General features: G+C 45.9%; 1 protein-coding gene across 1 annotated transcript in view; it reads left to right on the top strand.

Moving 5' to 3' along the window:
• Positions 1-17,108, top strand: part of LOC109921516 (sperm flagellar protein 2-like) — a 149,957-nt gene that overhangs the window by 105,093 nt on the left and 27,756 nt on the right. The window contains exons 26-27 of the mRNA XM_048594278.1: positions 1,848-2,020; positions 16,249-16,368. Coding sequence (XP_048450235.1) covers positions 1,848-2,020; positions 16,249-16,368 — 293 coding nt within the window. The remainder of the gene's footprint in view (positions 1-1,847; positions 2,021-16,248; positions 16,369-17,108) is intronic.

Below are 17,108 nucleotides of genomic sequence, written 5' to 3'. Positions count from 1 at the left end.
CCTCAGCACTGACCCTCCGACGGTGCGGCGCTCCCTCAGCACTGACCTTCCGACGGTGCGGCGCTCCCTCAGCCAGTTCTGGAGCACAAGTCTTCAGTAAAATGCTGGAATGTTGTGACAGCCTTTGAACAGTTGAGGACTTCCAACTGTTTCTTCCATATCACGTGGGATGCATCGAACTGGCTGAAGACAGGTAAGTGTGATGATGGGGGCCACTGGATGGGCTGCGATGGATCATCCAGTTATTGTTGACAATCATAGAACCACCCAGTACAGAAGAGGCCTTTTAGCCCATTGAGTCTGCACTGACAAAAAATCTAAATCTGCACTAATCCGACTTTCCAGCACTAGGCCCAAAGCCTTGAATGTGCTCATCGAAGTAATTTTTAATGTTTGTGAGGTTTCCCACTTCCCCTACCCTTCCAGTGCATTCCAGACCCCCACCATCCTCTGGGTCAAAAAATCCATGTTTCTCAAATTCCCTCCAAAATCTTGCATCCTACCTTAAAATTACGTACCCTTGTTATTGACCCTTGAACAAGGGTGGCATGGTGGCACAGTAGTTAATGCGCATCAGGGACTCGGTTTCAATTCCAGCATTGAATGACTATCTATGTAGAAATTGCATGTTGGATCCCCATGGATTGGCCAGGCTAAATTGCCCCATAGTGTCCAAGGACATGCAGACTAGGTGGGTTAGACATGGCCATAGCAAGGTTATGGGGATAGGGTGGAATGATCTTCGAAGGGTTGGTGCAGATACGGTGGGCCAGATGGCCTCTTTCCGCACTGTAGGAATTCTATCATTCTCTGAACTAAGGGAAACAACTGCTTTCTGTCCACACTGTCCATTTCCCTCATAATCTTATCCATTTCTGTCAGGTGCCCCCTCAACCTTCTCTGCTCCAAAGAAAACAACCCGAGCTTATCCAGCCGCTCTCCATCACTGACCTGCTCCATTCCAGACAACATCCTGGTGAATCTCCCTCTGCACCCCCTCCAGTGTGTTCACGTCCTTCCTATAGTGTGGTGACCAGAACTGTCAGTGTTCCAGCTGGGGCCTAACCAAAGTCCTGTACAGCCCCAACATAACCTCCCTCCTCTTATAATCTAGGCCAACGCAAGTGCCTGTCTGTCTGTCTTATCATTCCTCCTCTCTCCCACACCCACATTTTCTTCTATATCATTTATATAAATAAAGGAAGAGATTATTTGTGGAACCTCCTCCTCCAGTGAGTTGTTTAATTGTCCACCACCATTCACAACTGGATGTGGCAGAGCTTAGATCTGATCTGTTGGTAGTGAGATCGCTTAGCTCTGTCTATCACTTGCTGTTCTCGCTGTTTGGCGTGCAAGTAGTCCTGTTTGGTGGCTTCACCAGGTTGATACCTCACCTTCAGGTATTCCTGGTGCTGCTCCTGCCTCTCCATTGAAACCGGGTTGATCCCCTGGCTTGATGGTAGTGGTTGAGTGGGAGATATGCCCGGCCATGAGGTTACAGATTGTGCTCGAGTGTGATTCTGGTCAGTTTGTCAAAATTTTGGTTAAACAAAGGACAAAACCATTTAAGCAGCATCTTTAAGACAAGGAAGCGCATACAGATTTTTGAATAGAATTTAAAAGCCGCAAAATTCAGCAGCAATCAAAATAGGAAAGGCCAGGATGTGAAAGGGGAAAATCCAATTGCAGATGATAGGGGGTATGTACTCGCGGGGGGGATAGGGGATATGTACTCGCGGGGAGGATAGGGGATATGCACTCGCAGGGGGATAGGGAAATGTACACGCCAAGATGTAGGGAATACCGGGATAAAGGGGATGTGACTGTAACCCTCTTTTCCATGTTAGGTGGAAATCGATCGATTCCAGGATACTTACCGGTTCCTACAAGATTATTACAAGGTGATGGAAGGGAACATCCCACCAGAAGACAGCAAAGAGTTTGCACGTATCCCGTTGGTCAGCGTGTCTGATGCCCAAACCCCAGCTTCACTGTCAGCCCTGGATCAGGAGTTGTTCAGGTACAATTAGACAGTTACCATGTCAATGTGGGGACGATGACGGAATGGAGTGCTTGATCTCTGGCATTTGGGCCAGTATTTCAGGTTTCAAGACTCATGGGCAAGACCAGCATTTATTGCCAATCCCTAAATGCCCATGACAAAGAGATAGTGAGCTGCCTTCCTCAACCATTGGAGAATTTCTAAAATCTGAGAAGTAACGTAGCAGCAGTGACTGAAACCAACTACTTGACAATATTTCAGTAGATTCTTATACATTTGCAGTGCAGAAGGAGGCCATTCAGCCCATTGTATCTGCGACTATCAACAAAGATCCGACTACATTAATCCCATTTTCCAGCTTACCATAGGAGGCTATGGTAACACAAGGGAACATCTAAATGCTGCTTCAATGATCTGATCGTTTTTGACCCCCTACTGTTGAAGGCAGCAGTTCCAGTCTCCCATCCCCACCATATGAAAAAATCAATCACCTCAAATCTCCTCTTAACTTTCCATCCCTTACTTTGAATCTACGCTCACTGGTCATTGACCCCTCGACTAATGAAAATAGTACCTTCCTAACCACTCGATCCATGCCCTTTATATTCTTATATACCTCAATCAATTCCCTTTCACTGCTCCAAGGGAAACAACGCAAGCTGATCCATCTTTGCTTATAGTGAAGAGTTTCCAGCCCAGGCAGTGTTCTGGTAAATCTCGTCTGAATCCTCTCTGGTGGTATTGTCACATCCTTCCAATAAATTGTTTGCCATGAAGGTCCTACCTGCTCCCCCTTTGCCTTTTGCCTGAGGGGTGGTGACCCTCAGGTTAAACCGTCACTAGGTGTCCCTCTCTAATGAGGGAGCAGCCTCATGGCCCTCTGGGACTGTGATGACTTTACATTTACTTCACTATAATGTGGTGATCAGAACTGCACGCAGCCTCTGATTTTGACCTAACCACTGTTTTATGCAGTACCAGCAACACCTTCCTGCTTTTGCATTCTACACCTCAGCTACTAAAGGCAAGTATTCCATCTGTCTTCTTAATCACCTTATCCCCATGCCTGCTACCTTCAGGGATATGGACGTACGCACCAAGTGTATTGGTTAGATGGTCTCTTGTTGAAGATGGGTCATTGTTTGGCATTTGTGTGGCGCAAATGTTACTTGCCACTTGTCAGCTCAAGCCTAGATATTCTCCAGATCTTGTTACATTTTAACATGGATTGCTTCAGTATCTGAGGTTTCGTGAATGGTGCTGAACATTGTGCAATCATTGGTGAACATCCCTACTTCTAAGCTTATGATGGAGGGAAGGTCATTGAAGATGGTTGGGCCTAGGACACTACCCTGAGGAACTCCTGCAGAGATATCCTGGAGCTGAGATTATGTGTTGCATTGAACATTTGACTGTCTGATTCAGATATGCAATGTAGTCACTCCTGCCTAACAAGACACAAGAGTATTGCAGAGCAGCTTTTGAGTGCAGAGTGTATCATTGCAGATTCTGTCCTGACATTTGACTATTCCAGGAAGCAGAGTACATTTCATAATGTTTTTAATGTCACAATGCCGCAGAGACTTGTGATTAATTGGTATAAGAGACCTCAAAAATAACACAACCACAAAAAAGACTGATTTCAACGTTAATGTCACCACAACCACAATCTCACGCAAGTTAGCATCAGGTCAGCCTGTGTCTGATGTCACATTGTGCTCTGATCTTAGCTAGTCAACCGCTCAGCTGGCAAACCTGATCACATTCCTACTCTGCACAGAAGCTGATTCAGAAATGACTAGAAATAGGGACAGATGGTTGAAACTCTAGCATGTAGCTAAGACTAAAGGTTACAAAAATTTGTCAAAAAAACGGATTAACTGACAGAACAAATAGAAATATACATCTGTGATCTGGCAGCTATTATTTGCCATGCTTGCAAGGTGATAAAGAGTGGAAGTTGAATATTGCAGGCTAGCTGATATTTAGTTAGGACAGGAGACGAGGTAAAGGCTGAGGGTTGCAGTGTTAGTTAAGAATTACATTGATACGATCGAGAGAGCTGAGGGCAAAGTTATTTGGAGGAGATTGGGAAGTCGAGCTGCAAAGATTGTTAAGAAGAATGGCAGGCAGTTAGGAAAATACTTCATGGCTCACAGCAAAGGTACATCCCAGTGATGAAAGAGGATTCCAGGGACTAGATAAGGCAACCCTAGTTAACCAGGGAAGTTCATGACAGCATGGCATTGAGAGAAAAACGTACAATGTGACAAAGGTTAGTGATAAGCCAGAGGATTGAGAAAAGTTTTAAAAACCAACAGAAGACAACCAGAAAAATAATAGTGAGAAAATAAATGTTGAGGGTAAACTTGCAAATATAAACAAAGTGGACAGCAAGAGCTTATCAAAATATATAAAATAGAAGAGAAGCCAAAGTGAACAGAGGGCCCTGAGAGAATGAGGCTGAGGAAATAAATAATGAGGAACCAGGAAATGGCAGAGGATTTGAATAACTACTTTACATCGATCTTCACAGTGGAAAACACTCATAACATACCAAAAATTACTAAATATTCAAGGGGCAAAAGGAGGAGAGGAAATAAAAACAGTAACTATCACTAGAAAAAAAAGTGCTAAGGAAACTTATAGATCTAAAGATTGATAATTCCCCTGGACCTGATGGGATGTATTCTCGGATATTACAGGAAGTAGCTATAGGGATTATGGATGCACTGATAGTAATCTCCCAGAAATCTTTAGATTCTGGAACAGTCCCAGGGATCGGAAAATTGTCAATGTAACACTTCGTTTGAAAAAAAAGACAAGAAACATGTAACTATAGGGCAGTTAGCTTAACATCTGTTATTAGGGAAATGTTGGAGATTTTTCTAAAGGATGTAATAGCAGAGCATTGAGAAATACATACTCCATCACCAATAAGAGACAATCTAACCACTGTCCCTTGACATTCAATGGTGTTCCCATCACTAAATCCCCCCCTATCAACATCCTGGGGGTTACCATTGACCAGATTCTCAACTGGACTCACCACATAAACACAGTGTCTACCAGAGCAGGCCAAAAGCTGAGAATACTGTGGTGAGTAACTCACCTCCTGACTCCCCGGAGCCTGTCCACCAGCTACAAGGCACAACTCAGGAGTGTGATGGAATACTCCCCACTTGCCTGGATGGGTGCAGCCCCAACAACACTCAAGAAGCTTGACACCATCCAGGACAAAGCAGCCGCTTGATTGGTACCACATCCACAAACATCCACTCCCTCCACCACCGACGCTCAGTAACAGCAGTGTGTACTATCTACAAGATGCACTGCAGAAATTCACCAAAGATCCTCAGACAGCACCTTCCAAACACACGACCACTTCCATCTAGAAGGACAAGGGCAGCAGATACATGCGAACACCACCCCCTGCAAGTTCATCTCCAAGCCCCTCACCATCCTGACTTGGAAATATATCACCATTCCTTCACTGTTACTGGGTCAAAATCCTGGAATTCCCTCCCTAATAGCATTGTGGATCAACCCACAGCAGGAGGACTGCAGCAGTTGAAGAAGGCAGCTCACCACCACCTTCTCAAGGGGCAACTGGGGACGGGCAATAAATGCTGGCCAGCCAGCGACGCCCACATCTCACAAATGAATAGAAAAAAAAACTATGATCAAGCAGGGTCAGCATGGCTTCATGAAGGGGAATCCATGCCTGACACATTTACTAGAATTCTTTGAGGAGGTAACAAGCAGGATGGATGAAGGAGGAGCAGTGAATGTGAAATATTTGGATTCTCAGAAGATATTTGATAAGGTACCATATACGAGGCTCAGTAATAAGATGAGCCCATAGTGTCGGGAGGGAGTATATTAAGATGTGTAGAGGGTTGGCTCATTAATAGAAGACAAACAGCTGGGATAAGGGAGGGGCACCTTCTTCTCTAGTCTCTTGCAGGGTTTTTGGATATATCTGGTCAGGACCAGGAGATTTATCCACCTTCTTACATTCTAATACTTCCAATACCTCCTCTTCTGTGATATGGACTGTCCCCAAGATATCGCCACTAACTTCCCCAAGTTCCCAAGTCTTCATGTCTTTCTCCACGGTAAATATAGAAGAGAAATATTCATTGAGGACCTCACCCATCTCCTGTGGTTCCACACATAAATATCTACTTTGGTCCTTGAAGGGTCCTATTCTCTCTCGAGTTATTATTTTTCCTTTAATATAATCTAAATAATCTCTTTGGATTCACCCTGATCTTCTCAGCCAAAGCTATCTCCTGCCCCCTTTTCACCCTCCTGATTTCCTTCTTCAGGAAACTCCTGTATCCCCTATATACCTCAGGGATTTCCTTGATCCCAGCTGCCTGAACGTAAGCCATGTCTCCTTCTTTTTTCTGGTCAAAGTCTCAATATCTCCTGTGAACTCCTGCCATCCTTGCCCTTCATTCTCACAGGAAAATATAAACCTTGAACTCTAGCTATCACACTTTTAAAGGCCTCCCACTTGCCAGAGGTCCCTTTGCCTGCAAACAGACTCCTCCAATCAAACCCTGCAAGCTCCTGTCTTATTCCATCAAAATCCAACTTGCCCCAATTTAGAACTTGAACCTGTGGGCCAGTTTTGACCCTATCCATAACTATTTTAAAACTAATAGAACTATAATCACTGGACCCAAAGTAGCTTCCCACTGTCACCTCCATCACCTGTTCTGCCCTATTTCCCAAGAGTTTATTTTTCTATTCACTTGTGGAATATTGGTGTCACTGGCTGGCCAGCATTTCTTGCCCGTCCCTAGTTGCCCCTTGAGAAGGTGGTGGTGAGCTGCCTTCTTGAACTGCTGCAATCATCCTGCTGTAGGTTGACCCACAATGCCCCTTAGGGAGGGAATTCCAGGATTTTGACCCAGCGACAGTGAAGGAACGGCAATATATTTCCAAATCAGGATGGGGAGTGGCTTGGAGGGGAACTTGCAGGGGATGGTGTTCCCATGTATCTGCTGCCCTTGTCCTTCTAGATGGAAGTGGTTGTGGGTTTGGAAGGTGCTGTCCGAGGATCTTTGGTGAATTTCTGCAGTACATCTTGTAGATAGTACACACTGCTGTTACTGAGCGTCGGTGGTGGAGGGAGTGGATGTTTGTGGATGTGGTGCCAATCAAGCGGCTGCTTTGTCCTGGATGGTATCAAGTTTTTTGAGTGTTGTTAGGGCTGCACTCATCCAGGCAAGTGGGGAGTATTCCATCGCACTACTGAGTTGTGCCTTGTAGATGGTGGACAGGCTTTGGGGAGTCAGGAGGTGAGTTACTCGCTGCAATATTCCTGGTTTCTGGCCTGCTCTTGTGGTCACTGTGTTAATGTGGTGAGTCCAGTTGAGTTTCTGGTCAATGGTAACCCCCAGGATGTTGATAGTGGGGGATTCAGTGATGGTAACATCATTGAATGTCATGGGGTGGTGGTTAGATTGTCTCTTATTGGTGATGGTCATAGCCTGGGCGTTTGTGTGGCGTGAATGTCACTTGCCACTTGTCAGCCCAAACCTGGATATTGTCCAGATCTTGTTGCATGTGAACATGGACTGCTTCAGTATCTGAGGAGTTGCGAATGGTGCTGAACATTGTGCAATCATCGGCGAACATCCCCACTTCTGACCTTATGATGGAGGGAAGGTCATTGATGAAGCAGCTGAAGATGGTTGGGCTGAGGACACTACCCTGAGGAACTCCTGCAGAAATATCCTGGAGCTGAGATGATTGACCTGCAACAACCACAACCATCTTCCTAAGTGTCAGGTATGACTCCAACCACCAGAGAGTTTGCTCCCTGATACCCATTGATTCCAGTTTTGCCAGGGCTCCTTGATGCCACACTCAGTCAAATGCAGCCTTGATGTCAAGGGCTGTCACTCTCACCTAACCTCTGGAATTCAGCTGTTTTGTCCATGTTTGAACCAAGGCTGGAATGAGGTCAGGAGCTGAGTGGCCCTGGCGGAACCCAAACTGGGCATCACTGAGCAGGTTATTGCTGAGCAGGTGCTGCTTGATAGCGCGGTTACTGACACCTTCCATCACTTTACTGATGATCGAGAGGAGACTGATGGGGCGGTAATTGGCCGGATTGGATTTATCCTGCTTTTTGTGTACAGGGCATACCTGGGCAATTTTCCACATTGTCGGGTAGATACCAGTGTTGTAACTGTACTGGAACAGCTTGGCTAGGGGAGCGGCAAGTTCTGGAGCACAAGTCTTCAGTACTATTGCCGGAATGTTGTCAGGGCCCGTAGCCTTTGCAGTATCCAGTGTCTCTAACCGTTTCTTGATATCACGTGGAGTGAATCGAATTTGCTGAAGACTGGTGTCTGTAATGCTGGGGACCACTGGAGGAGGCCGAGATGGATCATCCACTCGGCACTCTGGCTGAAGATTGCTGTGAAAGCTTCAGCCTTACCTTTTGCGCTGATGTGCTGGGCTCTTCCATCATTGAGGATGGGGATATTTGCGGAGCCTCCTCCTCCAGTGAGATGTTTAATTGTCCACCACCATTCACAACTGGTTGTGGGATTGCTTAGCTCTGTCTATCACTTGCTGCTCTCGCTGTTTGGTGTGCAAGTAGTCCTGTTTGGCTTCACCAGGTTGATACCTCACCTTCAGGTATTCCTGGTGCTGCTCCTGCCATGCCCTCCTGCACTCTCCATTGATCCAGGGTTGATCCCCTGGCTTGATGGTAATGGTTGAGTGGGGGATATGCTGGGCCATGAGGTTACAGATTGTGCTGGAGTACAATTCTGCTGCTGTTGATGGCCCACACGCCGCATGGATGCCCAGTCTTGAGTTGCTAGAACTGTGTAGTCTGTCCCATTTCGCATGGTGATAGTGCTACACAACATAATGGAGGTTGTTCTCAGTGGTCACTATGCAATGGTCACTCTTACCGATCTGCCATGGACAGATGCACCTGCAGCCGTAGATTAGTCAGGATGAGGTCAAGTATGTTTTTCCCTCTTGTTGATTCCTTCACCACCTGCTGCAGACCCAGTCGAGCAACAATGTCCTTTAGGACCCGACCAGCTTGATCAGTAGTACTGCTACCGAGCCACTCTTGGTGGTGGACACTGAAATCCCCCACCCAGAGTACATTTTGTGCCCTTGCCACCATCAGTGGTTCCTCTAAGTGTCGTTCAACATTGAGGAGAACTGATTCATCAGCTGAGGGAGGACAGTATGAGGTAATCAGCAGGAGGTTTCCTTGCCCATGTTAACCTGAAGCCATAAGACTTCATGGGGTCCGGAATCAACGCTGAGGACTCCTGGAGCAACACCCTCCCGACTGTATCCCACTGTACCACCTGGGTCTGTCCTGATGGTGATGGTGGTGTCTGGGACACTGTCTGTAAGGTATGATTCTGTGAGTATGGCTCTGTCTGGCTGTTGCTTAACTAGTCTGTGAGACAGCTCTCCCAACTTTGGCACTAACCCCCAGATGTTAGTGAGGAGGACTTTGCAGGGTCAGCAGGGCTGTTTCTGCCGTTGTCTTTTCCGGTGCCTGGGTCGATGCCAGGTGATCCGTCCAGTTTCATTTCTGTGAGACTTTGTCATGATTGGTACAACTGAGTGGCTTGCAAGGCCATTTCAGAGGGCAGTTGAGAGTCAATCACATTGCTGTGGGTCTGGAGTCACATGTAGGCCAGACCAGGTGATGGTGGCAGATTTCCTTCACATTAGTGAACCAGATGGATTTTTCCGACAATTGGCAATGATTTCATGGTGATCAGTAGATTCTTAATTCCAGATTGCTTTTTTTGCACTCAAATTCCCCCATCTGCCGTGGTGCGATTCGAAACTGGGTCCCCGGAACATCAGCTGGGTTTCTGGATTAATAGTCTGGTGATAATACCACTAGGCCATCGCCTCCCCTTGTAGGTCGGGTTTTGCCCCTTCCCGAGTAGGACCCTCTATGTACTGCATGAGGAAACTTTCCTGAACACTTTTAACAAATTCCACCCCATCTGAGCCCTTAACACTATGTCAGTCCCAGTCTATGTTAGGAAAATTAAAATCCCCCACTAAGACAACCCTTTGCTCCTGCAAGTCTCCCCAGTCTCCCTGCATATTTGTTCCTCTAATTCCCGTTGACTGTCTGGGGGACTATAGTGCAACCCAATAACATCACCATCCCCTTCTTATTTCTTAGCACAAAGCCTCACTGGATGATCCCTCAGTTATTTCATCTCTGACTCATGCTGTGATACTCCCCTTAACCAAAAATGTGACTCCCCCTCCCCTCTTTCCTCCACCTCTGTCCCGCCTAAAGCACCTGTACCTGGGCACATTCAGCTGTCAGTCCTGTCCCTTCCTTCGACATGTTTCTGTATAATATCCCAGCCCCATGTACTTATCCATGTCCTGTGTTCATTGGCCTTACCTGTCAGTTCTTTTGCACTGAAATAGATGCAATTTAATCCAACACATGTTCCTCACTCCCAGTCCTGTTCCATTCTGACCTGTCTCTTCAACTTGCTATTTCTCATCCCTGTATCTTCTTCCAGCCTCGCACTTGCCTCCCTGTTGTTGAGGATTCCATCCACGCACACACCCCCACCCCCGCCCTCCGCCAATCTAGTTTAAACCCTCTCTTGTAGCATTAGCAAATCGCCCACCAGGATATTGGCCTCCCTCCAGTTCAGGTGCAACCCATTGCTCTTGAACAGATCACCTCTGCCCCAGAAAAGATCCCAATGATTCAGGAATCTGAATCCCTGCCCCCTGCACCAATTCTTTAGCCACGCATTCATCTGCCATATCCTCCTGTTCTTATCCTCACCAGCACGTGGCACTGGAAGTAATCCGGAGATTACTACAGTCGAGGTCCTGATTTTTAACTTTTTTCCTAGCTCTCCATAATCAGTCCGCAGGACCTCATCCCTATTTCTACCCATATCATTTGTGCCAACGTGCACACTGACTTCTGGCTGCTCACCCTCCCCCTTGCTCAACACTAACTGCTCAAAGTTCTGTTCTTGCTGCTGTTCTAGTGCTCGAGATTCCAGCCAACTGGACAGACAGCAAGAGCCAGAGAGCAGCAGCACAGTGACAGACAGCAAGTCAGAGCCAAGGGAGGATTATATGGCCTGAGACATGTAAGTTTTCAAGGAGATGCAGAGCATGAGCTCAGTGTTGAGGTTAGATTAAAGTCCACAGCATTAAATTACTTCACAAAAGACCAAAAAATTAATGGGAGAACAAACATTTTCATACGGTGAGTAGTTTAGGGGGTCTGGAATGTCTTCCTGGAAATGTAGGGGAGGCAGCTTCAGCTGAGGCATTCAAGAAGAAACTGGATGGTTATTTGGATCGAAACAGTGCGCAGAGATAGGGGCAGGAAGGTCAAGAGTTTAGCACCAAGTCATGATGTTTATATGGAGGGCCAGTGTTGATTAATGGGCTGAATGGCCTCCTTCCCGCACCATATCTATCCTTGGTTTCAGGGGCATGGGCAGGGTGAATATCTTCCTTACTTGAAGGGTCAGTAGCAAAGGGCATAATTTTAAGATGAAAAGCATGAGGTTTTTGGGAAGTTGAGGGATATGTATTTTTACCCAGTGGGTGCTGGGAATCTGGAACGCACTGCCTGGGAGAGGAGTTGAAGCAGGAAATGTCACAGCCTTTAAAAAATCTACTTGGATGAGCACCTGAAACATAAAAACATAGAAGATAGGAGCAGGAGGAGGCCATTTGACCCTTCGAGTCTGCTCCACCATTCATCATGATCATGGCTGATCGTCCAACTCAATAGCTTCATCCTGCTTTCTCCCCATAACCTTTGACCCCATTTGCCCCCAAGTGCTATATCTAGTCACCTCTTGATTACATTCAATATTTTGGCATCAACTACTTCCTGTGGCAATGCATTCCACAGGCTCACCACTCTCTAGGTGAAGAAATGTCTCCTCATCTCTGTCTTAAATGGTCTACCCCGAATCCTCAGACTGTGACCCCTGGTTCTGGGCACACCCACCATCGGGAACATCCTCCCTGCATCTACCCTGTCCAGTCCTGTTAGAATTTTATAAGTCTCTATGAGAGCCCCCCTCATTCGTCTGAGCTCTAGCGAAAACAGTCCCAACCTAGTCAATCTCTCCTCATTCGTCAGACCCACCATCCCCGGAATCAGCCTGGTAAACCTTCGCTGCACTCCCTCGAGAGCAAGAGCATCCTTCCTCAGAAAAGGAGACCAAAACTGCACACAATATTCTAGGTGTGGCCTCACCAAGGCCCAGTATAACTGCGACAACACATTCCTGCGACTGTACTCAAAACCACTCGCAATGAAGACCAACATACCATTTACCTTCTTTACCACCTGCTGCACCTGCGTTCTTACCTTCAGCAACTGGTGCACAAGGACACCCAGGTCCCACTGCACACTCCCCTCTCCCAAGTTACAGCCATTCAGGTAGTAATCTGCCTTTTTGTTTTTGCTTCCAAAGTGAATAACCTCACATTTATCCAAATTATACTGCATCTGCCATTGATTTGCCCACTCACCCAATATATCCAGATCATGCTGAAGGATCTCTGCATCCTCGTCACAGTTCACCCTCCCACCCAACAGGGTATCACCTGCAAACTTGGAGATAGTACATTTTGTTTCCTCATCCAAATCATTAACTTATATTGTGAATAGCTGGGGTCCCGATCTCTGTGGCACCCCATTAGTTCCAGCCAGCTAATTTGTAAAGGACCCATTAATTCGTACGCTTGGTTTTCTCTCTGCCACCCAGTTTCCTATCCATCTCAATACGCTTCCCCCAATCCCATGCGCTTTAATCTTGCACATTAATCTCTTATGTGGTACTTTGTCAAACGCTTTCTGAAAGTCCAAATATATAACATCGACTGGCCCCCTTTGTCAACTCTACTAGTTACATCTTCATAGGATTCCAACAGGTTTGTAAGCATGATTTCCCCTTCATAAATCCATGCTGACTCTGTCTGATCCTGCTGCTGCTTTCTAAATGCTCTGCTATAAAGTCCTTGACAATGGATTGGAGAATTTTTCCCACTACTGATATTAGGCTCACTGTTTTATAATTCCCTGTTTTCTTTTTACCTCCCATTTTGAATATTGGATTGACATTAGCCACCCTCCAATCTGCAGGGACTGTTCCAGAGATTATAGAATCCTGGAAGATGACCACCAATGCATCCATTATTTCTGGAGCTACTTCCTTAAATACTATGGGAAGTAGATTATCAGGCCCTGGGGATTTATCTGCCTTCAATCCCAACAATTTTCCCAGCACCATTTCTGTACTAATATTGATCTCCCTCAATTCTTCCCTCTCTCTAAATCTTGCATCCTTCAACATTTCTGGTATCTGATTTGTCTCCTCTTGTGGAGACAGAACCAAAGTATGTATTCAGTTGTAGTAGGAACTGCAGATGCTGGAGAATCTGAGATAACAAGGTGTAGAGCTGGATGAACACAGCAGGCCAAGCAGCATCAGAAGAGCAGGAAAGCTGACGTTTCGGGCCTGCTGTGTTCATCCAGCTCTACACCTTGTTATCTATGTATTCAGTTGGTCAGCCATTCCTTTGTTCCCTATTATACATTCCCCTGTTTCTGTCTGTAGGGGACCTACATCTGTCTTTACCAATTACTTTCTCTTCACCTACCTATAGAGACTCTTAGCACCAGTCTTTATGTTCCCTGCAAACTTACTTTCATACTCTATTTTCCCCTCCCTTGTTCCTTCTTTGCTGAATTCTAAACTGCTCCCAATTTTTGGCCAATCTGTATGCTTCTTCCTTGGATCGGATACTATCTCTAATTTCCTTTGTAAGCCATGGATTGGCCCTCTTACCCATTTTTCTTTTGCCACAGACAGGAATAAACAGTTGTTGCAGTTCCCCCATGCGTTCTTTGAATGTTTGCCATTGCCTACCCACTGCCATCCCTTTAACTCTCCCCAATCTATCAAGGCCAACTCACGCCTCATATCCTCGCAGTTTACTTTATTAAGATTCAGCACCCTAGTCTCCAAATCAACAATCTCACTCTCCATCTTGATAAAAAATTCTATCATGATATGCTTGCTCTTCCCCAAGGAGTCCCACGCAGCTAGATTGGCAATGATTCCCTTCTCATTACACAGTACAAGTCTAAGATGGCCTGCTGTCTAGTTGGTTCCTCCACATATTAATCAAGAAAACCATCCCGTATATACTCCAGGAATTCCTCTTCTACAGCATTGTGGCTGATTTGATTTGCCCAATCTACGTTCAGATTAAAATCACGCATTATCAGCGATATTTCCTGTTTAATGCCATTCTCAACATCACCACTGCAGTTTGGGGATCTATATATGACACCCACTAATGTTTTTGCCCCTTGATATTTCCCAGTTCTACCCATACAAACTCCACGTTGTCAGAGCTAATATCCTTTCTCACTATTGTGTTAATTTCCTCTTTAACCAGCAATGCCACTCCATCACCTTTTCCTTTTTCATGTCCTTCCTAAATACTGAATATCCTGGGACACTCAGTTCCCATCCCTGGTCACCCTGCAGCCATGTCTCCATAACCCCAATTATATCGTGCGCGTTTACATCCACCTGTGAGATTATTTCATCCACTTTATTGCAGATACTCCACGCATTAAGGCACAAAGCTATGGTGGTACAGACTTGATGGGCTGAAGGGACTAAGAACTATACAGCACAGGAACAGGCCCTTTGGCCCTCCGGTCTCTTCCATACTGTATGATTCTATGACTAATACCAGGATGGATGTTAAACTATCTGCTTTTCCTGTCCTGGGAGTCTTTATGGGGACAATGTAGACGAAGCTTTACTCCGCATCTAACCCTGTACTGTCCCTGTCCTGGGCGTGTTTGATTGGGATGGTGTAGAGGGAGTTTAGTTGCTGTCATGGTACTGTGGCTTTTCAGCTTTTTCCATTTTTGAAAGCATTTGACATAGTGCTACGTATCAGGGTGGTTAACGGATCAGAAATGTTTGGGATTGATGTGTCCTCAGCATCATGGATTAGATGTTGGCCAAATAACAGGGAACACAGGGTAGGTATAGATGGACATTTCTCAGGCTAGAACCATGTTGAAAGTGGTGCTCCCATGGATTACTATTTGGACCTTTGCTTTTTTCTGATTTATGTAAACAATTTGGAGGCAGGTGTTGAAGGCAAAATCTCTAAACTTGCAGCTGATATTAAGCAAGGGAGAATAGTGAATTGTGAGGATGAAGGTCAGTGACTTCAGAGCAACATTGACAAGTGACCAAATGGGCAGAATCCTGGCAGATGAATTTCAATGCAGAGAAATGTGAGGTCCTGCATTTTGGTGGAAGAAATGTGGAGAGACAATACAAGCTCAATGGTACAAGTTTGAGGGAAGTACAGGAGCAGAGGGACCCCAGGGTTCACATGCATGATTCTCTGAAGGTGACCAGGCAAGTTGTTAAGAACGATTATAGGATCCTTGGGTTTATTAATAGAAGCCGAGAGTATAAAAGCAAGGAAGTGATGCTACACCTCTACAAATCATTGGTCAGTGTATTCAGCTCTGGGCATCTTATTTAAGGAAGAATGTTAAAGCCCTGGAGAGAGTGCAAAAGAGATTTACTGGGATGATACCAGGAATGAAGGATTTTAGATACAAGGAAAGATTAGAGACATTGGGCTTGTCCACCTTAGAGCAGAGAAGAATGAGAGCTGACCTTACTGAGATTTACAAAATTATGAACAAGTTATGGACAAGGGAAAGAAGGATATTCTATTTCCACAGTTGGAATGTCAGTAACTAGGGGTCACGATTTCACGATTGTCAGCAAGACAGCTAGGAGTGAGATGAGGAGAAATTCCTTTACTCAGACAGTTGTTAGGATTTGGAATGTGGTGCATGGGAGAGGGAAGTTCCATAGGAAGTTTCAAAAGAGAGCTGGATATATATTTGAAAGGGATCAATTTAGAGTGCGACAGAGATAGGGCTGGGGAGTGGGACTAGCTCGGTAGCTCTTTTGGGACCTTGTACGGACATGATGGGTTGAATGGCTTCATTCCATACTGTAATTCTATACTTCTGTTGCAGTGTGTAGCTTGTTGGCTGCATATCGCATGGTGGACCTGATGGTGTACGAGTTGTAGGGGGGTGGGAGGGTGCTTGGAGCTGGAGTTAGCAATAACTGCTTGAACTTCTGTTTCTTATGCTATTCCAGTGCTCGAGATTCCAGCCAATTGGATAGAAAGGGAGAGCGGGAGAAGAGCAACCCACTGATGGACAGCAAGTCAGAGCTGAGGGAGGAAGACGATGGAAAGCAAGAGGCAACATCATTTAAGTAGGTGGAACGAATTTGAGCAAAGGTTCAGCTGCAATTTCTCACAGACAATCAACACAATGTCAGTGTTCCACACGAACAGTGTTCACGGTCAGTGTTACACAGGGACAGAGTGTTCACAGTCAATATTACACAGGGAAAGAATGTTCACGGTCAGTGTTACACAGGGACAGAATTCTCACAGTCACTGTTACACAGAGACAGAATTTTCGTTTTCAGTGTTACACAGGGACAGAGTGTTCACAGTCACTGTTACACAGGGACAGAATGGTCGTGGTCACTGTTACACAGGGACAGATTGTTCACGGTCACTGTTACACAGGGACAGAGTGCTCATGGTCAGTGTTACACAAGGACAGAGTATTCACGGTCAATGTTACACAGGGTTAGAGTGTTCACGGTCAGTGTTAGACAGGGACAGAGTGTTTGTGGTCAGTGTTACACAGGGACAGAGTGCTCATGGTCAGTGTTGCACAGGGCCAGAGTGCTCGTGGTCAGTGTTGCACAGGGCCAGAGTGCTCGTGGTCAGTGTTGCACAGGGCCAGAGTGCTCGTGGTCAGTGTTGCACAGGGACAGAGTGCTCGTGGTCAGTGTTGCACAGGGACAGAGTGCTCGTGGTCAGTGTTGCACAGGGACAGAGTGTTCGTTTTCAGTGTTGCACAGGGACAGAGTGTTCGTTTTCAGTGTTGCACAGGGACAGAGTGTTCGTTTTCAGTGTTACACGGGGACAGAGTGTTCGT

The sequence above is a fragment of the Rhincodon typus genome, chromosome 3, assembly GCF_021869965.1.
Source record: "Rhincodon typus isolate 14 chromosome 3, sRhiTyp1.1, whole genome shotgun sequence".
Classification (NCBI taxonomy): domain Eukaryota; kingdom Metazoa; phylum Chordata; class Chondrichthyes; order Orectolobiformes; family Rhincodontidae; genus Rhincodon; species Rhincodon typus.
Note: the sequence above shows the minus strand (reverse complement) of the source record. Positions and strands in the feature narration are given on the sequence as shown.